At 37.6% G+C, this 24,593-nt stretch overlaps 1 protein-coding gene across 1 annotated transcript in view; it reads left to right on the top strand.

The window, feature by feature from the left end:
- LOC108667543 (GTPase-activating Rap/Ran-GAP domain-like protein 3) overlaps nucleotides 1-24,309 on the top strand; it is a gene marked incomplete at its 3' end in the record, with an annotated part of 59,281 nt that extends 34,972 nt beyond the window's left edge. Inside the window, exons 4-7 of the mRNA XM_018154583.1 lie at nucleotides 4,677-4,795; nucleotides 18,840-18,904; nucleotides 19,796-19,862; nucleotides 24,207-24,309. Coding sequence (XP_018010072.1) covers nucleotides 4,677-4,795; nucleotides 18,840-18,904; nucleotides 19,796-19,862; nucleotides 24,207-24,309 — 354 coding nt within the window. The remainder of the gene's footprint in view (nucleotides 1-4,676; nucleotides 4,796-18,839; nucleotides 18,905-19,795; nucleotides 19,863-24,206) is intronic.
- Nucleotides 24,310-24,593: the final 284 nt, after the last annotated feature.

The following is a 24,593-nucleotide window of genomic DNA, read 5'->3' as shown; positions in this document are numbered from 1 at the left end:
CTCTCTAGTTGATAGGAATATTGGCCTAGCAATCCATATCTCGTCATGTATCACATGGTCAATAAGGAAGTTCCCTGGACGCTCAACTTGCGATGTTCGACAACTTCGTGTCATGCATCACTTGGCGCACCGATGAAACTCTTGCCAATATCTTGGCTGGTACGCCGACCGATATGGAGGCAAATGCGTTTATTCTGAAATAGTAAACGTTTGGTACGTAGGCCGAGACTAACGTACATTGTCTACGACTGGTACATCGGCCGAGACTTAACGCACATTGTCTACGACTGGTATATCGGCCGAGACTTAACGTACATAGTCTACGACTGGTACACAGGCCGAGACTTAACGCACATTGAGTCTACGACTGGTACACAGGCCGACACTTAACGTACATAGTCTACGACTGGTACACAGGCCGAGACTTAACGCACATAGTCTACGACTGGTACACAGGCCGAGACTTAACGTACATAGTCTACGACTGGTTCACAGGCCGAGACTTAACGCACATTGTCTACGACTGGTACATCGGCCGAGACTTGACGCACATTGAATACGACTGGTACATCGGCCGAGACTTAACGCACATTGTCTACGACTGGTACACTGGCCGAGACTAACGTACATTGTCTACGACTGGTACATCGGCCGACACTTAACGCACATAGTCTACGACTGGTACATCGGCCGAGACTTAACGCACATAGTCTACGACTGGTACACAGGCCGAGACTTAACGCACATTGTCTACGACTGGTACATCGGCCGAGACTTAACGCACATTGTCTACGACTGGTACATCGGCCGAGACTTTACGTATTAAGTCTACGACTGGTTCACAGCCAGCAGCGACTTAACGTATTTAGTCTACGACTGGTACACAGCCGGCAGCGACTTGACGTATATAGTCTACGTCCGGTGTATCGGCCGAGACTTAACGTACATAGTCTAAAACTGGTACATCGGCCAAGACTTGACGTATATAGTCTAAAACTGATACACAGGCCGAGACTTAGCGTGCAGAGTGTACGGCCGCTTGTTAACGTAATGCATTAATAGATATATCATGCATTGGTACATAACCATTTGGCTGCCTACTTCAACCAGCATACATTCTATTATTTCTAGAAGGGCTATTGTGCGAAAATAATTATTGGGAATTGTTCAAATCTTCCATTCTTGTAATTTCATTTGAATTACGTGTTCTCTAATTTGAAGCGACGTTTGCTGATACCATTTGAGCTTTCTGTCGTTCCATTCCGTTGCTCGATATTCTTTTCCTCGGATCGTTGTAATTCAACAAGGTTTCGTTCCCACTGGGGGATGTGCATTTGTGCGAGTCCCTTTACACCGCGGCGCCGAGGGCGAACTAATCGTTCCCAGCTGCAGTTTTTTCAGCTGCTCTTCCTTTGGCAAGTATCAAAAGTGAATCATTTTTACATCCAGGGAATTGTTGCATAGCGAACATGCATACAAATGAATTCATTTGACGTGACCCTTTGTGCTGCTCGAATAGTCGACGTCACTTACAACTTTCAATTGGCAATCTTGATTGAATTGCGAATGTGAATAACGATAAAGATACATGTTCCTGTCGTTTCAACGAAGACTTCAAACATTTGTTCGTTTTCTTAGCATCCCTCCTTCGCGTAGAAATTTTAGCGTTTACTGTCTAAACAAGTAAGGAATTGTGTGCAAAACTCCTCACATTGCTTGTAGACAATTTCCATTATTTTTTATTAATAATATCCTACATGTATTAAATTTTAGTCAAATTTTATGAGGTTATTTGCGCTTAGCTGTCGGATATCAAAAAAATTGATGTGGCTCAGAGCGTTACTAGTGCCTGAGATAGTTAAATAATGGGGGCCTTTTCCGTAGATTCTATTTCACTCCCGAATTTGACAACTAATTTATAGTCAATCTCTTCATATCTGTTTCCTTCCAGAAGATACTCATTTTTTCAACCCTACAAACAAGTATCTTTGTTATGCACGAGATATCAGCTACCTGAGTGTAGTTCTCAAGAAAATAACACAATTATTAACGCTACATTGCTTCAATTGAAATTCTTTTGAAGTTTACGTGAATTTCAGACATCGCTCCACACCCATTTCGATGGCCTGTATCATAATTTGCGAAACATCCTCTTGAATCCATGCTAGGCATTATCAACTCCGGTTTCTCTTCAGGTAATTTTTAATTACATGCTCCATTAGCAGTCTCCAGAAATAACCAACTTTGTTACTCAACGCTCGCACAATTTAATTTCTTTGATTGCCTTCATTTCCGGAGCTTTATTTTGTTTTTCCCTCTCGTGAATTGCCACAAGAGCGATGATTTCCCCAGAGTGTAGATCCTGTGCAGATCATAGGAAATATTTGCCCTGTTGCCGTGCAGGCTGCCTACGCCGAAGCCGCTGCCACTACCGTCTTATATTGAGCGGGCGTTTGGCATGTAGCAGTTCTACGCGCGCCTTTGTTATCAATTTCGGTACAATGCGTGAACGCTTCTTGATAATATGACAGCGCTTTGCTTACTTGTCTTTTAATTAGAGTTAATACTGCCGTAATTGCCATCCTCGACCAAATTCTTTTCCTAAGAAAGATTTCTTGTATTATGATTGGAGCTAAACTGACATTATTGCCATCCTCGACCTGATTCTTTTCCTAATATAAATTTTAATTTTAAATTGAGGTAAACTAAGTTATTTTTAACCTTCGTTCATTCATAATATAGAAACACTGAAATCGTACCTATTGAAGGTACATCTGTATCTGTGCGTTAAATAGATTTTAGAAAAAACGTTAAACTTATTTGAAAAAAAAAGTTAAAATTCATTGTTATTGCGTACAAATAAATCGCTCAAACCGAAAGAAAGATTTTTTTCAATTCAGAATCTGTAAAGTAGTGCATTTCACTTGTAAAATTGATGAATAGAACAAATTCACTACGTAAACGCTTCTAACCCTAGACAATCCTTTTGTTTTTCATCTTGATTGAATCTGAAACAACAGTTTTTCGATGCTGCAAAAGTTCCTGCCTGTACATGTAGAAGTTTCTACAGGCCTTGCTAGAAATTTTTTTCATATTTTACAACACTTCTCTTTAACTTCACTTCTTGTTGTTGTTTGTTCGTCTGCTTCAAATCTTATAATCAATATTTAACACCATTTTACCTGTCAAATCGATCTGAAATTTTGCACACTTGCTTAAAGTTGGACACGATGCTTGAATCGATTGACAGAATAAATAATGTACAAAATCGTAAAAAAATATCTTTATATGTTGAAAACATTTGAAAAATATTTTTTCAAAATTAAATTAGAAATTCATTGTACACGCGTAACATTGGAGACACTGGCCTCTTTAGAAGTGTTGTCTTTTAAAAGTAATTTTTAAACGCATATCATTATTTTCTTTTTTTGTTCCTTCCGTTTTGTTCCTGCTTGAACGTTTAATATTTCATAGCGCAACGCAGCATTCAAAGCTATGGCAATGACGCTGCATTTCCTTTTAAGCGTGAACCGTTCAATGCTAAACAGGCCTTGGCAATATATTACTGCGGCTTGCGTTCTGCCTCCTGGGAATCTCAGAAACAATGGTAGGCATTATTTCTCGCACGCTGCCGTGACTCCTGGCATATTAGCCTAATCTGTTAACCAGCATGTGCACTTTGGCTCTTGGATGGTACCATGAAACTCGCTCAAGTTACTGTATGCCAGTGTTGTTTACGTAACTTATAATTTCTAACGATCTTGGAAAATATAAAAAATATAACTCAGTACTCACTGCAGTTAGTGACAGAGAGCGCATTTTCTCGTCGACGAAAACGTGAAGTCACGGACGGACAGACAGACGAACATGGCGAGCACAATAGTGCATTTTTTTCATAAATAAGAAAATGCGCTAAAAATGTTAGTATTTGTATATTATATCTATGTATTTATATCCGGCCTAATGCTGTTGCATTACTTCACTTTTGCACTGCCTAATTTCGTATTCGATTTTAAAATAATTCGTATACTGGCGTTGCTTCAGCCTTATTGGGATGAAATACGGTTTCATTTCATTTAACTTTAGACAGTTCGAAATCAATAAATGTAGAAATATCATAAGCTATAAATTAAATAACGTATGAATAATCTACTCCTGGCTATCCTCGGCCCTCTGCCTCCCCCACTCCAGACGCTGGAATCTTTGCTCGGCACTTCGACACCGGAAAAAAATCTGATCGACTCGCAGGTTTCTGTGCATCTGTTCAATTTTCTGCAATTTCTTCCAATTTAAGTTATTTTGGCGACCTTATTGGTAGGAGGCATGACGGCAGACCTCCCGTTGGCTTCCCTAGACGCTGAAAACATGCCGGAGTTTGTCAGGGAATGTGCGATGGCACTGAAATGAAACCTGTGTGAACTGCTCCCTTGATATTTTAGTTCCTTGTCCGATCATTCAAACTATAATTTCTGGCAATTTTTAATTATCATTCGAATCGTTTAACATTGCGACCAATGGTTTTTTTATCTGGACTATAAATTCATGAACCTAAAAAACCAATAAATACATTTGTGTAGATACAGGCCGAAATTAAATCCGTATTGGTTTTTTTTAACTAATTTCCGATTCAATTAAATATACTAATACTAACACTAATTTTTTTTATTACGTTGCAGTTCACCAGAACTACGTAGGCTGCCTAGGCGAGAAGGTGCCTCTGTTCCTGTCTGTGGTGCTGACCGATGCCAACAACCAATGTGTTCCTCAGTACAGGGCCATCCTGTGGCGGAAGACGGTGAGTTTTACCTATTTTAATTTTCTACGATCATTTATGACGGTGAGATAACCCATCCTAAATTTCGATGATCATTTATTATTCTTTCATGTTCAAACTTTATGATATTCAATCGTTGATTCTGGGGTTGTAAAGCGTAATGCATAATCTGATTTTTCTGCGTACTTGGGTTCAGCTTTTATTCTTTTGTTCTCAATTGTAAAAAATAAGACGGTGAGTTAAACCATTCTTATTTTATATGATCATTTATAATTCTCTCACGTTCAAACTTTATGATATTCAAGCATTGCTTCTAAGATTGTAAAACGTACGCTTAATTTTTTTTCTTACTTATGTTCAGCTTTTATTCTTTTGTTCTTTCTACAATCATTTATTATTCTTTCACGTTCAAACTTTCTAATATTCAACCATTGCTTCTGGGATTGTAAAGCGTATGCACAATCTGTCTTTTTTGCGTACGTGTGTTCATCTTTCATTCTTTTGTTCTCAAGATTAAATAATATCTACGTGTATATAGCATCTACCTATGTAGGAAACTTTTGGAACTTCACTTCTCATCAGCGTGCAAAGCTTATTCTTCATTTTACCGGTTAAAAACCAGTCGAGTTCATTATTTTCGTATTTAAATTTCTTTTTAATAACTCTGGTGCTAGGTCACGTCTGACCACACCCACACCTTATTTCTCGCAACTGTTCCAATAATCTCTCTGGCTTCTCGGAAATATCATAGTCTCCCTTAATCATGAATGCACCGAGAATTGAAAAACAAACAAAACGTACTTTAAATTCACCGTACTTTCAGCAAAAATACTAGGTTATAATTAGATCAGAATTTATTGCTTCAAGTTGTTTAGTTAAATTGAATTCAGTTTCTTAACCATACTGACAGCAAAGGATACGTAAATCGATCTACCTCTTACGTCTTCCTGTACTCTGGTTCAACGCTAAGTCACATAATCTTACAGTCAATCCTCCTGTTGCGTCGAGTCTTGCCCCCAAGTTCCCGAAGTTCGCATGAACTTCACTCGCGTTTTTGACGCTCAAGTTGCAGTGTAAAGCTGGCCAGCTTGTGATGTTGTGCTTATGAATGCAACGTTTCGTGTCTAATGAACAACGATTAAAGACAACTTCCACCGTATCTTTTTGTACAAACATTCATCGCTCTTATGACGTTATTCACGCTCGAGATCAATTATTCCTTAAGTTAAGTCGACCCATAGGCTTCCCTCATTCTAAATGCTACAAAATTATACTATAATTATCTTGTACAATTTATTTCATTTCGTTTATCAATTGTTTTGATTTTTGTTTCATTGATTTAGGACCAAAAATTAAAGGATATTAAATAGATGTTGATGAGAAACCAGGACATTTTTCTAAATTTCTTTGTCTGAAGAGTCTGATTCTGTAGATTTGCGCACTGAAATGCTTCTTAAAATCATAGACTGGGTCGTTACTATAAACTTACGTATTACTGATTTATTAATTAAAACCAATAAAATATTCTATTTTCATTTAATGCTCTTAATTTGTTGCATTCTATCTTCATCATAGCTTTTTTGCCATTCAAGTACACTGTGTATGCTACAAGTTTAACGTACATAGTTAAACGCTAATAAATTTTCGATTTCTACCCCACTCGAGTTGATGTGCGTTTGCTGTTTACCTGTACATTAAATTTTAATCAAGGAAACCGATTTGCTTTTTATAGCAAATTTTATTGCACAGTCCAAATGACACGGCACTCAGTTTGTTTCATATTCAGTGAGCTTTCTCAGGTTCTTTCTCATCTTACTTGGCTGCCAATGTATTCTCTTTCATGTGTAGTTGCAGCGGCTTCTAGCATTCGATTCAAACTTCGACTCCCATCCTCTCCTCTCTATGATCTCCCCACTTGATTTTGGCGATTCAGTTCCCCCAAAGATTCAGGGTCCGGTTGCGGTAGCAAACCTGGGAATGTATATTGGATACCTCGTCTCTGAATGCCCGAGTGCTCGCCGCTCTTCCACAGGAATGACTTTGTGTTGTTTGTGATGGATTCTCGCCGGCGAGGTTGCATGTTCTCGCAACTATCACTTGTTCGGAACTGGAGGGAACTTGTGACTTATTTCAATACCGAGCTATATATTTCGCCTCAGCTACGACACCGCGAAAGTCGCCAGTGTCGCGGTCGATGACATTTTGTTTTATTTGCCAAAAATGATCAGTAATTGCCTGAACGGAAGACCGGAGCTCGGCGATCAAACTGACATGAAATATTATTGCATAGGTACATAAAATGTTCTTTTTCTTATGGCAGTAATTAATTCATAATTGCTTATTACAAACGAACTGATTATCGTCTGCCCTCGTTCAAGGCAGTTTACACTGCAACGCCATTACTAGAGCAGAACTGCACTGGTAATCACTGCGCAGTCTTGTGCTCTTATCTCATCACTGCACTGGTAATCACTGCGCAGTCTTTGCACAAATTAAAACTCTCGATGGCTCCATTAATCTGACGAGTTCAGCAAAACGACTTTAAAACGACGTGCGCGGTGCCTTCTCATTACAGTGTTGTTGTTGTCTTGCTAGTTCATGTAGGGATTCCTGTATTATTTTATTTAACAGCGTTGTCGGGGACACCTGGGAAGTGCTAGAGCTCAAAGTTAATTAAATTTGAGGGCTCTGCGTGTTTATATGATACCAGATTTTATCTACTCATTTTTGATGCACTCAACCCCCAAGTTTCTGTTTTTGACGTAAATTTTACAGTATATGCATTTATTCCAGCTTGATTTAATATGTTTTTTTTTCGGTCAAAGAATAATTTCCTTGTGCTGCTCATTAGTATAATCCAAGGTTTCATAACCAGTCCTTTAACTATAATTTTACCATTAAATAACATGTATGATTTAATTAAAGTGTGTTGGCGCAACTATTTAATAAATTAGGAACAAAACCGTCGGTTTCCTCAAACATTTAATGAACAACTACACTTATAAACAATTACGACAATACAAATAAACACAAGAATATAACTGTGTGTTCTCTTTGCTCTTGTTGTTACTTTGGACTTAAAGTTCGGAGCCTTTCTCCGTGGTGGGATTCCTATGCAATTAAGAAAAACAAAGCGCGTCTGAAAGAGGTCACATCAAAGGTGAATCGAAACCTTAAACGATAAATTATACAAGTCTTATTGCAATCCCTAACAAAATTATTGGTTGTTGATCGCGTAGCAGTATTGAATTTTCATCTTGGTATATTTGACGTCTTTTTTAATGGTGAGGATCGCGTGATAAAAAACCAGGACCACTAATTCTTGGGGAACCATGAAAAGACTAGTTTTTGCGTATCCCAAAGAGATTCGCATTAAAGAAGTCTATTAATACGTAAGAAATAATTAATAAGAGGAAGTCAATCAATGTTTGACTCCATAATTAAGCTTTCGATTCTATAAATTAAAATTAGTATGTATATTAATCAGCGTTGAAACCTTTTGCCACAATATCAAGTAATTTAGAGCAACGGCTTCATAGATCTCGGATTCCATAGACTTGATACTTGATTGGTTAATATCAACGCAGCAACCTCATCCTTTCTTTATTTGTTATTTTCATCATTCACAAAAGAGACTGGATCAGGATAACTTGTTTGAGCTCATCTGCAGCTTGTTAAAAAATTATCTCAATTTTTTTTTACCCACTTTCAAATTTCTGGGTCTTTACAGCCTAGCCTCATGTATCTCGTGAGTTACGGTTAAATCAGTACAGCTTCAAATCAATGAACAATCAGTACAGCTTCATGCAAGTCATAAACATGTGTTCATTTTTTGACTAACCATTAATTTTGCTGTTCTTTGGATTATCTTGAATTCATTACTTCTCTAATTTATTCGCTGATGCTCAGCCAAAATCGATTTTTCATATTTTGTAATTGCAGGATCGTCTGACAAGCCATATTTTAATAAATCTTTCTTAATACCATAACATGGTAAATCTTTTATAATGAGGCTTATTAACTGTACCATCGATGTCTAAAACTTCGAATTTGATTTAACATCAATCCAATTCTTTCGAACACTTTTGGCCTTATTTCCAGTGCACTTAGATGAATATATGAACGCTACCTGTCTAACTACTCTAACTACCTATTAGAACTACCGCTACCTGTTCTGTATTGGGATAAGTTGTATTTCAAGGCCAAGCCCATTAATAATTTAAATGTTTTAGGTCAGCGACGCTGCTGCTAAATTCTTGAGTGCGAACTGACGACTGACTTCTTCCTAATTTTTGTACCCGCGAGTCGACAACAGCCTGCTTGCTCTCCTTTGTTCGCGGTCCTACATCACATTCTCTTACGTCCTTATATTGTATGCCTACACAAGTTATCGATTTTTCTGTGCTTGGATTGTTGGGCAACATCAACAATTTATCCCTCGTGACGTCACACAAGCCGATACCATCCATCCCTCCTGTTTTCAGCTGGCCCCATATACGGCAACAGAAAACCAACAACACCTCCTGTTTTCAGCTGGCCCCATACGGCAACAGAAAACCAACAACATCTCCTGTTTTCAGCTGGCCCCATACGGCAACAGAATACCAACAACATCTCCTGTTTTCAGCTGGCCCCATACGGCAACAGAATACCAACAACATCTCCTGTTTTCAGCTGGCCCCATACAGCAACAGAATACCAACAACATCTCCCGTTTTCAGCTGGCCCCATACAGCAACAGAATACCAACATCTCACGTTTTCAGCTGGCCCCGTGCAGCAGCAGTATGCCAACCATCCCTTCCGTTTTCAGATGGTCCCGCAGAGCAACAGAACGCCATCGTATTCTCATACTTCTTTGCAGCGCTCGCATTTTTGCGAGACGAAGTTAGGCTCGCTTTGTGTGTGTGCCGCTGAGTTCCCAGTAGCTCTTTTGAGCGCGGCTCTCAAAAGAAATATTCTTCAAACGCGTTCTGGGATAACTCGAATTGAACTATGTAATCGGATGATCTTGGGCTTTTTGCCGTTTCTTTTGTCTCTGATCTTATATGTTTGATGGAATTTATCAACTCAACAGGAGCAAAGTTTAGTAGTTATTGTACAAGTTTGTTCCGAAACGATGCTTGGTTGGCACCTTCTTTGAAATGGAGACGAGGCTGGGTGGCCCATTTCTCATAAGAAAAAGGTTATTTATATAATAATGTAAATATTAGCAGTATTCGTTTCATATTTCTAAAAGCTAATTTACACATTTATTTAGCTCTGATGCAAAATTTGTTCCTTCACGGCATTCGCAATCCAAAATTTGATAGTAGCGCTCCTAAACAACATCACCAAAATGATGAGAACGAGAAAACCGTCCTCAATGACCCAGATTTGTTCATTCATTTATTTATTATATTATTAATATCATTATTACATACAAATATCATCTAATTACAATTTGCCCAGCCTTTTGTTATTTAATTGAATGATACTATCACAAATCGTTCATCGTATTATCTAAACTATTTAAGAATATTTTCTATTTTCAATTGTTTAGAATCCGCCAACAGCTCCACCTTTTATTCATAATCGGAATAAATCTGCAAACAATATCAATCCATAAATTTGGGGTGGTTTGGCAAAGCGCATAGTCGAGCCCGGTCCTTTAGATAAGGCGGCAATTTGGGGGGCGTGGCCAACCTACGATGGGCCAAAATAGAACCACCCAAAAATGCAAAAAGTGAAATTGTAGCGCCGAAAATGGCAATTTCACTAAGCGTCGCCAGCTTATACATTAATCATGAGAGCAACAACTGTGCAAATATTCTAACACCTAAATCATAAAATTAAACATCGACGCACCAACAGTGCAAAGATTCTAACACCTGAATCATTTTCATTAAACATCGACGAACCAACAGAGCAACGAGTCTACCGTAATAATCGGAGGCAGTTTTATTCGTCTTGCAGACTTGAATAGATTCAGTACCTAAATTGGCTCAAAAAATGTCAAATTCGATAAATCACAAAACAATTTTAGAGATAGTGTTACTTCTTTGTACAAGTTAACTTGCAAAAGTGTTTTTCAAAATTTCTTCCTTAATTATTTTAAGATTCTAATCGGCTTAACAAACGATAACAAGAATGTTCATCATTAAAGAAAAGCAATCCGACAACACGACATAATTTCAATTTCAACTCCGAATAATTTCTTGCTAATAAGAAAACTACTCCTGTTAATGCGCATTAAAATTAAGCTACGCTGCTACGACCGTCGTTGTATCACAAGTGACGTTTGCCACGTCACGTCGAGGGAACTGTTTTGAATCCAAATTACTCACACCCATCTCCATTAGTGACCTCATGACAGGTATTCGTGACTTAGTATTTTCATTATCAATATTAATATTCAGTTTAAGCATTTATTTATTTCAGTAGGTTGTTTTTTAGTTAGAAAATAATTCTAACGCTCCTACTCATTTGCGGCAAACACACTCTCGGTGCATAATGTTTCATGCATAATAATGTAATTCCTTCCACAATTATCAAAGCAAAATTCACATTACCTTGCGTGTTCGCATGTACCCTTTGGCTTCAGTTTGGGTCTTTTTACCTAGAAATTTTCTTCAAATTATTAATTCCAACCACGTTTAAACCGATTATTAATCATAAATCCATTCAAATTCAAATCATAAATTCCAACCACGTTTAAATCGACTGCTAATCATAAATCCTTTCATGAATCCATGTTAATCATAAATCCATTAAAATTAAATCAAATAATTAATTCCAACCATGTTTGAATCCATCACACCGTTTAAATCGATTATTTGAGATCCGAGAGAAACTTCGAGAAATAATTGCAACATTTTCCAAATATCTATGCATTTTTTGCCTTTGTCTGGGTCATCCATAACCAGTTTGGCCAGGCAAATGGAATTAAATTGTCGCCTGTGAAGCTTTTTAGCTTATATAGGCATTCACAAGAATTCATTTTGTATTTTTTCTTTCAATTTTCGACGGTCTCTTGTTATGTATATTTTTTGTCTGCTCCTCTGTGAATAAAGAACGAATAAATAAATTGAGTGCTACGTCCGCTTTCTCCGGTAATAATGTGTGTCATTATTTGGAAAAAACAACACGTTAATTTTTCTGGTTGTTGAAGTCATTTTCTATGCACGCTGCAACTCTGAATGCTGCATAACAGCTTCAATACTGGAAGTCGAGGCAGGAATGATCAGCAGTCTTGTTATTCACTCGGCGTCGGGCGCGTAATCTCATTACGCAGAACTGCACAACACTTCGATATCTTAGCGCTGACGCGATTAGCGCCTTCCTAACTCTAATTGGCCTGCCGTGACGATACTATATACGGCAGACAAATAAGTTTTTATTTCCGTACAACAGTCGTGTAACTCTTCACCAAAAAGTACAGTCGGGTCAAACGCAAGAAAATGCTTTATATTTTTGAAGCAACCTTGTACGATCATATCTGGGAAATGAAAATATATTATAATCCGAAAATCATGCAATCTTAATAATATTAAAATCAAATTTTGCTAAAGGATTATAACATATTTTTCCAGAAATTATATCAATATACTTCGTGAATCTGAATTAACGACTCATTTTTTCTGAATTCAACTTGACTAGGTATGTTTTTCGAACCAAAGTTTTCTAAGAATTTTTACGGGGCAAAAAAATATTTTGAATATTTTTCCGTTTGGCTCATGCACATGCTAATGAGTGTTTGATATCTTGCAACTGCTTGTTCCTATTTTGCTTCGCAATTTCCACCTATTCTTGTGGTACGCACAGTTTATTTTTTCCCTTCGTCAGTGTGATAACTACCTGCCAGTTTTGGCAGGGCTGCTCGTTCTCTCTGAACGGGTCTGAATTTCCATAATGGCTTCATCGGGTAGGTTCTTCCACCCCTGGGTGGCCAAATCACGTTGAATATTGTCCGAGGTGAAACTCCCGCTTCGAAATGAGGCGCATTACACGCCAGAGTTTTTCATCCGCATATGGTGCTCTGATATAGCGAACCCGCTGCGTAAACGAGAAGAAAGCCATCAGGTACCCGCCTAACAAGGGGTCGGAAAATCATCGAACTTCATATTCAAGCCATTATGTCGTTTTGTTCGCGTAGTTATCTCATAAACTTTCACCATAATCCTAGCTGCTAAGGAAAAAATTATCCATATTGTACCTTTTATGCAGAGCCTAAATTGTGGAAGATCTCCAATTTTTAAATAGAACTTCATTCGAGCACGACAAAGTAATTTTATTCTATTCAATGTTCAATTAAATGTTTGCTATTGATTTATTTACACTTTACGGTTGATTTCACTCCTTGACAAGTAATGGCTTTGTAAGGGAATTATAAATCCTTGTGCAAAATAAGTCCCTTGTGAAATATTACGTTCACAAATCGACCATTAAGTTGAAATAATAACGAACTTGATTATATCGTGATGACACATGAGCGAAACTACGAACAGAGGTTCAATATTGATGTCTAATTTTAAAGCGACTTTTTTAATGGGGAGAAGAAAACCAATAATAAACGTCTCGCTCTTATTAAATGTGTTCCGGCAAAATGTCTGCCAGATTGGATTGGCATGCAACGTTAGATCTTAAGTATATTATTCATCATCTATCGTTAACCAATCACCTGCCTCTGATAATACGGGCAAAAATTTAAAGCAGACGCTCTTCGACGGAAGCTTCTAATGCTTCTCTCTAGGCTCGTTCCAAAAAGGTAATCTGGGGATGATTCGATCTCGGTGACGAGCACCGCATATTCAGCCGGATCTCCGACCGCATTTCTCCTTCATATGCTAATTGGCGATGACGATTCGGTGACGCCGGGCTGCTTCTCAGCAATTCGCCGCGATTATCGCCGCGCGGCTCTGTCCTGCTCAAAAACGGGGGTGGCTTATAGGTGGCTATTAGAATGGCAGACGCCGATTATCGCCGCGCGGCTCTGTCCTGCTCAAAAACTGGGGTGGCTTATAGGTGGCTATTAGAATGTCAGACGCCGATTTGGTTCGAGTTTTATAAGTAGGTAATAAAGAGAATAAGTGACTCATATTCGAGAGTATTGGATAATCTGCGGCTTGTTGCCCATAATTCTGACGGAATTTATGATATATTACAAATAAATTGGTAAAATCCATGCTTCACTCTTAATAATATATTTGCTTCCTTTCGCTGCATTGATTGTGATTACTCTCTCACCTTTAATGCTGGCAGCGTTAATTTCTGAACTCATCCCATAGCACTTCGCAATTATTGCTATTTTGAGCACAAGAACTGCCTATTCGAGCAAATTCTTTAAGAAACACATTTCAGTTATGAACGAAACGTCGCAACCCCATTTCGAGGTAAAATTAATAGTGATGGAGTGCTTTCATATGCTATATCGATTCTGAATTATAGGTGATGTCCACCATACGACAACAAATTGCTGATGACGTAAAGAACGCTAAACTATACGCACAATCAGTCGTAATCTGGAGACCGTCATCTTCATCTATATGATTCAATTAGCAGTGATTTAGGTTCAATTCAGTAACATTAGTCAATTACTCACCTTTGTTTGCGTACCAGTGTTATCAGAATATTATATTAATGAGATTTATGTACGCGATGCTCTTTAACTGTATCGGAAGCTCGTAGGTCGTTGAGAGGAACAAACTGAGACCGCAGCGAGGCAGCGTTAAAGAGAACTTAGAGCTCATCGCTTTGATTCGTCCATTTGTGGTGGTTTTAGCCGAGTAAGCGCCTTCGTAATTTCCGTTCCGTTGTCGTTCTTGATTAAAATGAAATGGCCGCCTTGAAATTGGACAAGATCTTTAGGACAACTTCCGCATCCCATGCCTTCCTCCCACCCGTCCCCAGTCTCTGGCAATGGCGAAGGAGATACTCGGAAGCGATTATAGGGCTTACCGGCCTGTATCTTGGAGTTTACATTGAAGATCTGATGAGACGCAGTCCTCTAGAGCCTGCAAATCTTGGAATGAGAAGCCGCGCTACATGACAGCGGGTAAGTTGATAGTCATCTCATTATATTGGCGAGACGCAACCGATCCCTTGGCATGATAGCCGGCCTTACAATATGCCTCTATTCTCGGCTGGATACAGTTAATTTCCTCGTTGTTAATCATTCACCTTTCCAAACCAACAACCACACACTTCCCGAATCTTTATTGCATTTATGGCTCACTGTTTCACTTTCCAATATTTTGACTCGTGCGGTAATAGTTTAATAATACAAGAGAAGTGGAGCCTATAACATTATAATATATGATCAGGGGCCATACTTGCAAAACTCGCTAAGTGAACGTAAGTACTTACGACCTATTTTCTTGTCTATGATTGGTGGATTTTGCTCGATAGGCCGTCAATGATTGGCTGATGAACTTACGATCTCTTAACTTTTTTTTGAAACTATAGGCCCAGAACTCCGGTTGCCTGCAGCGTCTATTCCTGCAGCAGCTGCAGGCTTCGCTAAAGTCTAAGCTGGACGTTCATTGCCATGGCGATGAGCTGGTGCTTTATAAATAGATTATTTATTTTTCCGTGATGGAACGACCAAAACAGATTTCCCGACTCATGTAACTGATGCGATATAATCTATGAATTAAATATATAGCAGTTGAATTTGGAAAATGATGATGAGGCACTGATCCTTATAAAAATATTCTAAATTTAAACTGTGTTGTCTTTTTAGTTATAAAAGATTGCACGAGACTTTAAAAAAAAAAAAGAGTTTTAGTTATGAAAGACTATTTAGTTTTGTAAGTTTTTTTGCGTTTAATCGAGTAAAACTGGATATACTTCCATAATATGAAACGAAGTTCTATTGTTTTTATGAGGCATAGCTATGTTATATTAATGAGGATTTTAATATAGCGTTTGTTCATGTCAAAAATTATTTGATTCCACATTAATGCAGTTATTTCGGTCGCTGGGGAGACCAGCAATGATTATTGAACCAATTTAACATCAAGACCTTTATTTTATCTGATAATGCTCAGAACTTTTTTGCAAGGTTTCGATTCATAAATTACATTTTAATTATATTTTTGATCGACTTATGGTGGATTGTTCTTTATTTCCTGTCAGATGGCAAATTTTGCATGCGATTAATAAGAAAATATGACGCTTGGATATTTTGGAATATTGAAATATTGTATGTTGAAAGTTTCTGAGGAAATAAGTAATTTTTTCAATTTTAACAGTTAGAGAATAATTATTTAGTCCTCATGGCTAAACTTCCGCCATGAAATTTACAAATTTTTTCATCGCTTATTTTCTAAGTTTTGTGATTGCAAAAGTAGATGCAGTAGATATAGCAGTACAGTAGATACTGTGGTAGAAAAGTATATAGTGATTTAATCAACAAAGTAACGCAATCTAATATGTATTAGTATATTCATCATCACTAAAATTTGTCATTAAATATTATATATCTGCCCTCTTTAGGCTTCGTCTTCCATTTCGTTAAATGAGATCTGCAAACCTCAAATGGCCTTACGGTCTCATTGCGAATCTAAGAATTTTATATCTAAGTCACTGTGTGAGAACTTTGAGTCAGTGCGTTCTGTTTGAGTCTATTCATTTTAGCAACATGTCGTCCAGTAGGATCTTTGTAGTCTCATTTCCTTTGATCTCATTATGTCAATTTAAAATTTTCTGAACCAATGTCGTGGCTTTTGAAGCCGACTCTCTGTTCCTGTTCACCGAATAAATCTGTAGGTAATTTTTGAGTCGCATTTCGCCTAATATATCGATCCCGACCAAGAGAATTTCGAGAGCCCGGTGTGTCGCCGGAAAAGTTGCACGCGTTTTTTGACTCCTCAAAGACCCGAACAATTTAGAGTTTAGTATGGCTCATGCAGCGGCAGGCTCGCGAGCGTTCAAGGGAACAGACTTCATCTTTTCGGTCGGTAAGTCGCGATTGCTCTCGTTTATATCCTGAGCCACTAGAATCACGAAGCAGTCCCTTTCATCTCCGTTATAACACCGAACTTTCCCATCCTACCTTTTAGCGAAGCCAATATTTTTGCTATAGGCACCAAGCGGTTTAAGCTTCTCTTGAACTCCTCGGGGAAGACCATCCAACGGTTAAGCCGACTTACAGCGTTTCTGCTCAGTTTTCTGTGCGGTTTTACGTTAGATATGCCTATATTATTTATACATGTAATGTATATACATAATGTTCTTCTTAACGCACAAATTGTTCTTCGTGGCGCGTGAAATGTTCTTCATAAAGCACGAAATGTTCTTTCGTGCGGTGCCATCTTCGTTGCTACGACTGCATTTCTTTCGATACGTGGTTTCATCGATGTCATATCTATTAATCGTGCTTCAGCTTTTCTGTTTATGTTTTTATCTATGAATAGTCCATATTGTTGTAATTCGTAGTGCGGATCCTCAATTTCCTGATAAATCAATGCTTTTAGCGCATTTTCTTATTTATGGAAAAAATGCACTATTGTGCTCGCCATGTCCGTCTGTTCCTCCGTCTGTCTGTCCGTGACTTCACGTTTTCGTCGATGAGAAAATGCGCTCTCTGTCACTCACGGCAGTGAGTACTGAGTTATATTTTTTTTATTTTCATTAACAATTTTTTTAACATCTGCTATTGGCCAACTTCTTTCAGCCGCCGTCTCTTCTTCCACCAGCCACCGCCTAATGTAATCTAGTCCAGTAAACGAACCTACGATGTTTGATCTTTGGCAAGCTACTGTGAGGTCGAGATCGAAGCGCCGTCTTGGCGTTGCTCAGTCGGAATGCTTGGAATGTTTCTTGTGCGCCCCAAAGGATATACAATTGCCTAGTCCATGGGGACACAGACCTTCTTGGAGGATAACATAATATAAATTAATATCCAACGGCGAAGTCTTAACTTTGCTAGTAACTCGCTGAAGTCAACTCTTAGTGTGACACGGACGCCTTGCCATTTCACAGCCGATGTAATCCCGTAACGATGTACATGATGCTCAGGCAGATGGATAGTAGGTCGCTAATCAATCATCCTGCGAGAAATATCAAGAAGTATGTATCTCCTTGAGAACATTTTTTCGTTATTTGTGGACACTTCTATTTCTTTTCCAAGGCCTATTTTAAGCGGCAAAAATGTGCTTCATTTACGAAACCCAAGCTCTCAGTTCCTTAGTGAATTTTATTCTCTTATCAGTGAGCAATGCCATGTCTCAATGAGCCCAATGCATTCTCAGGGAACATCACGTTCTCTCGCTGAGCCAGCAAGACACTCAGTGAACTATTTACCTTCTTACTGATTCTTTAGGTCTCTCAGTGAACTATTTACCTTCTTACTGATTCTTTAGGTCTCTCAGTGAACTATTTGCCTTCTTACTGATTCTTTAGGTCTCTCGGTGAACTATTTGCCTTCTTACTGATTCTTTAGGTCTCTCAGTGAACTATTTGCCTTCTTACTGACTTTTTAGGTCTCTCAGTGAACTATTTGCCTTCTTACTGACTTTTTATGTCTATCAGTGAACTGTGTGCCCTCCTGCTGATCATTTTTGATGTCTCAGTGGACCGAATGTACTTCTCACTTAACTCAGTGCTACACGAATGAAAGTTCTGTGCAATCTCACGCTTCTATTACCTTTCATTTATATTTTAGTTCTGTAAGTCTTCTTCGAACTACTTGCCCTGCAATATACGCGGTCATAACGTCTATATTGTTTCGATTATCGTTATGTTCATTTATTTCTCGTGGCGTGTGCAGTGTTGATGAGCCGATTTACCCGTTCTATATAAATTCAAAGTTCTTTAATAAATGTTCATTTAATTGTTCCTTTGATTTTGTAATTATTTGTTAATTTCGTTGAGCCCATCGCTTAGCGATTTACACGCTGTATATAAATTCAAAGTTCTTTAATAAATGTATATCACAATTATTCCTTTGATTTTGTAATTATTTGTTTATATCGTTGAGCCCATCGCTTAGCTATTTACCCGCTGTATATAAATTCAAAGTTTTTTATAAATGTATATAACAATTATTCCTTTGATTTTATATTTATTTGTTTGTTTCGTTTCAGGGGGCACAGAAAATCTGCTTAAGCTACTCGCCTAACAAGCCAATGACTGTCAAGCAAATCGTCAGGTGAGTGTAATCCCTTATATACATGATAAAATATAATATATCTAATATAGCCTTATTATCATTAATTTATTTTGATTTTTCCATTATTTTATAAGTAGTAATCATTGGTTCGAAACTATTTCAAGTCCCAGACAAATGTCATTCCCTGCAACAGGAAAACTGAAGCCTTCAAGTGCCGTACGTCCCTTATATACATGATATTATATAATATATCCAATATAGCATTATATTGCTAACCACTGCTGTAACAGTTAAATCATGGAACCGTAGTTATTGCAATCTGGTCAAAAATATAAATTTCAGGAATCATTCATTAAATTCTTGTAAATCAGAATTTTTTTCCGCTGGTGAAAAGTCTGCGAATTATTCCCTTTGTTGTGATGTTCAACCTGGATTAAGCGTAATTGATAATATTGCGATATTAAATCAAGATAACTTGAATTAACTACTCATAGATAACCGTGAGACAATAGGGACCTCGTACAAGCGTAATTCTGAAAGAGGAACGACTATGAAGTGATGCGTTGCGAGAATCATTTTACTTTAAGGTTTTTAAAGATTATTTGTTGCAAGGATGTATAATATAATAATGCTAACAAGGTTATTTGTTGCAAGGATGTATAATATTATAATGCAAACAAGGTTATTTGTTGCAAGGATGTATAATATAATAATGCAAACAAGGTTATTAGTTGCAAGGATGTATAACATAATAATGCTAATAAGGTTATTAGTTGCACGGATGTATAATATAATGATAACAAGGTTATTAGTTGCAAGGATGTATAACATAATAATGCTTATCAGGTTATTAGTTGCACGGATGTATAACATAATGATGCTAATATGGTTACTTCTAGCAAGCACATAATATTGCCCCGTTGGTTGCAGCAACTTCCCTGGTATGGACAGGCTGGAGAAGGGACCGAAGGAAATCTTTGCCCCTGAGCTGCAAAAGGTGAGTCATCCTAGTGTCAAGGTGAGTCATCCTAGTGTCAAGGTGAGTCATCCTAGTGTCTTTAATTTGTGTGCCGTCTTATCTTTCTCTTCTTATCATTAGTGGATACAATTTTTATTATTTCAACGCTATTGGAATTTAGTATTTGACTTTGAATTTAATATCGTATTTTAACTGTTGTTTGTTTTTTTATTTCTTTTCAATCTTTCGAAATGAGTCGAATAGGATGATTCTGCATGGAAGAATTTGATTAAATTCAACATTGATATCGTTTCATCTTTGGCACACATTTTTTCTACATTAAGAAAGGAATATTTTATTCTAATATGAAACCTTTATATAATATTTATAAATAGATAATAATGATAAAAAATTAATTTTGCCAATATTTATTTAAATATTTCTTACTAAATAACAAGAGACGTACAAATAAAATAAAGGCTTCCATTTATTTTTCGTTCAATAAAAAGATTACTTTTACAATTATGCATTCCTTCTGTGTTAGCTACCCAAGGGGTTTTCTTCCATCCCTTCCATCAGAGTCATTCTTCATCTTCTCCTTTAGGGTTGACTGATGCAATTATAATTATCAGTAATCTTAATATGCTCACGATATCACAACACATATAATCTGGGCCGTATTAATAATTTGGCTGTTAAGCACGAAAAATATTCCTGGTTCACTACAGTAGCGTTAATGATCGCTATTCATTCGCTGGCTCGAGCCTCATTCTTTGTCCAAGAGCTTCTCAAATATGAACTTAGGGAAATAACCGTATTAATTTCGTGTCAGCTGCGCTCGAGTTTTGTTATCTTTGTCAAATAAGAACGTAGCCGAATAATTCTACTTCTTTCATTCTTTCATTCCCCGCCATTCTGATTTTATTTCAATCTGAAGCTCACTCAAAAATTGCTTGAACATACAAAGAATGTAATGAATTTCTTGCGTGCAAATTGAGGCGATCTATATGGATATGATATGCAAATAAGCGGCCGTCCTCGTACGTCTCAAAGGCCTCACAAGGTTCTTGTTCGGCGGCCGCGACCCTAGCTTCACGTGTCCTGGGTCTGAACTATCTATCATAAATAATCGAAAGTTTGTAACATCGTCGACCAATCATTGACGTCTGTTCAAGCTAAACCCACCAATCACAGACAAGAAATTGGACGCTACGTGCACTTGGGACGCTACGTGCTCTTGGGACGCTACGTGCTCTTGGGACGCTACGTGCACTTGGGACGCTACATGTATCGATTCAAATTTTGGGAGTATGGCTCAAGATGCGGAGTTCGGCTCATTTATAGCGAGACTCAGTCAAACATGATAGTTGATTGCACAAATAAAAATATTTTTACTTCAATGCGATTGCGACTGAATCCAAAAATTTAATTTAAGCCAGTTATATCAAAATCTTAAATTTTTCAATTCAAACTCTTTTTTCTCGAATCAACGGAAAATTTCAAGCTTAGATTCATTTCTGCAAGTCCAAGCATAATCATGAACTCGTGACGTTGACTTTATTTGAATTGCGAACGTTGATCTTTTTGCAGAGGCCAGATGTGCTTTGGGAGAGCAAACGCATAAAACAGAGCTGAGTAAGCTCACAAAAAATGCATGTTTATTCAGGGGATAATTTATTATTCATGTACCGTTTCCTTCTCGCCAATTCGTACCATTACCTTATGAAAGTTGTGTAAAACTTATTGAAACAACGTTTTTAATTTACTAGAAATTTTTAATTCGTTGCATATTGTAGATAGCATAGGGAATATGTCATCAGATTTATTTACTTATATCTGTTGCCACGTTATAACACCACCTACTCTCTGATGCAGCAGACCAGCCGGCACTCGTAGCGAGATTTACACGTTATGCCTGGGGCGGCTTGGTCGGTTTTCCGGGCCGAGGTTTTCACCTGCGCTGCCGAGATGTCAGCTTATATTTATCTACGGCAATATAGGCGCGAATGTTCGTGTAAGGCTACACTCCATTCAAAGCTGCAAATTGCTTCCTACAATGAATGCAAGCCTGTGCGCGGAGCAACGAACGGCTTTGGAAATATTCCGGCAGCAACGGTTGCTTGCTTACTTCGATGACTCTTGTTGGGCAAACCGAGACTACCAAGTCTAGCTAAGCGACACTATAAAAATTATTGAAGCATTCAAACGACTTCTATTGACATAAACTACCGAGTCCAGATAAGTGACACTATCAAAAATTATTGAAGCATTCAAACGACTTCTATTGCCATAAACTACTGAGTCCAGATAAGTGACACCATCAATAATTATTGAAGCATTTAACCGACCTTCTTGACAAAAACTACAATGTTTTTCGCAGCGATTTCATCGGAAATCGTATAGACGCAAGCGTGTTTTTCGACTTCGGTGCGGATTTTTGAGAATTTTAATACTACTTATGACTAAAATTCTGTTACATAGGCATTTTATTCGCTGGAATTTTCTTTTTTGGTATCTGATTAACTCGGGTAGAATATAGTTTTTCACTCTATCACGAGCAAATTTAAATCCCAACTGAATTACACTTTATACCGTTAACAGCATGCACCTTAGTAATGTTTTGCTCGAGCATAGATGATTGAACTTAATTCCTATACCTACCACGCAGCGAGTTGGCTTATTTGCAGTTATAAGAATTAGTTCAGCGTAGCTTGTATTCCAGTTGTGTCGTTTTATCACCGAATTACTGCACTTTGACAATCGGTTATTTTATGCCGTTTTTACCGAACTAAGCTTTTTTCGAAGAATCTGTTCTGTTTTGATGAATCTGTTCTGTTTCATTTCTGTTTTTTCGATGAACGAAATGTTTGAGTATATAGACTATTTTGATAGGTTAATTTCCCTCTTCTCAACACTACCTCTCGAGGAACAACTTCATCACCATGCTGGGTTAATCTTTTAATTTAATTATGATATCATTTGAATTAAATTTTACATGAATTGGCCAAATTCATATTAGCGAAATTAATATTTATTTTTTTGGAAGGCAAAAACAATCGTTTCTTTGTAGGTACTGTTCTGTTCTCTCGTACGTAGGAGTAGAAGCTCGTTGTGCAACTAATACGAAAAAAAATCTCATAAATATTTGGTATATTCTATATACTCGTATTAAACATATTCATCCATCATTCATACCACTGCGTGTTAAAATTAACCGCTATAACTCTTAATAATGCTACACTGCGGAGCCGATTTTTGAAATCATTCCTGAATTTTGGAGAAATTTTGGTTCTGGGGAGTTTCGACTCAAGTGGCTCCTACGCGTTCATGATTTCATAAAAATACGCGTTCATTCTATTCTTATCAAATATTGATGGGAAGGTTATTTTTTCAAATTTTCTTACGTTTTTTTATTAAAATTTTAAGTAGCAAGCAATCGCGCGATTTTTTTTTTTGGGGGGGGGGATTATACATAAAAGATCAATAATATTGTCAATCCCACTATACCATATACCCTATATCATATATCATATACCATATACCATATATCATTTACCAAATATCATATACCATATACCAAATATCGTATACCATATACCAGCTCAGGAGCTGTGAAGAATTTTTGCAACAAAGCACAATCATACTCAAACCGCAAAGTATAATTGTGTGACTACGCGCGTAAGTTTGCCGTCGCAAAACTGTTTGAGGATTCTCGAATAATGATATCAATTTTATCTAAAATATAAATACTAACTTCGATTATTGTAAAGACTAGCCAATGTTTTTAGCTATTGTTTCTTCTTGTCGGCGTGTAAATGTACTATTTATATCTTCACATCCCTAAACTAGTAGTCTGAGCCGGAGTTTGCCATTGAAGTGTAAGGGAAACTTTGCACCCACTTACAAAGGCAGAGCTATCCTTTTAGCAGCACTTGATTTCTGAGCTGCATTCCTTACGAATGCTTTAGCGATCCTCTCCAGCAAGTCTACCACTTTTCTACTGCTGTCTTGATGTATTGAGATTACAAGAGTTTCCCTTGCTTGTGGATGTCATGCAGTTACCCACTGTATCAAATCCAGTGAATCGTGCTTTAAACTCGCTCTATATATGCGGTTGCTGTAAAAACAATCAATTACAATAAAAACCATTATACATTATTGAAAATCAGTTGGTATTTTTGATTTGAAAGTTTTATCACACAGCAACGTTGGTGTGCATTGTTGGATACTTATTTGGAGTCATTGGATTAATTTTGATTGGTATGATGGTTCCATTGGTCAGTTGTTTCCATTGGTCAGTTGTTTCCCCTGACCATTGGTCAGTTGTTTCCATTGGTCCAGTGTTTCCCTTCATTATCAAGGATGTTGTTCTGTTCTTCGCAGGACCTGTTGCTGCTGGAGGAGCAGGAGGGATCAGTTAACTTCAAATTTGGAGTGCTCTTCATGCACGCCGGTCAAACTTCCGACGACCAAATCCTGAGCAACGGTAAGCGTGCTTAGCGTGAACAACCCTGTTCTTCTTAGCGTGTACAACCCTGTCCGTGCAGTCCACAATAGAATCGAATTCAGCCCTATATCCCGCAATATTTATCATAAATTGATTAGGGACACGATAGCCCTTTTTCGTGTTAAACACGTTTTTCTACCAAGGAAACCCCGTTAGTCAACTTTCCGCGCATGCTAGCCTTTATAATCCTTGTACTCGCATATACATTTCCGATCAAATCTGTAATTCTGTAAAAATTCAAATGTCGCTAATATATAATATAA

Source organism: Hyalella azteca, unplaced genomic scaffold, assembly GCF_000764305.2.
Source record: "Hyalella azteca isolate HAZT.00-mixed unplaced genomic scaffold, Hazt_2.0.2 contig2732, whole genome shotgun sequence".
NCBI lineage: Eukaryota > Metazoa > Arthropoda > Malacostraca > Amphipoda > Hyalellidae > Hyalella > Hyalella azteca.
The sequence above is the reverse complement of the archived record's forward strand: the minus strand, read 5'-3'. Positions and strand labels throughout refer to the sequence as shown.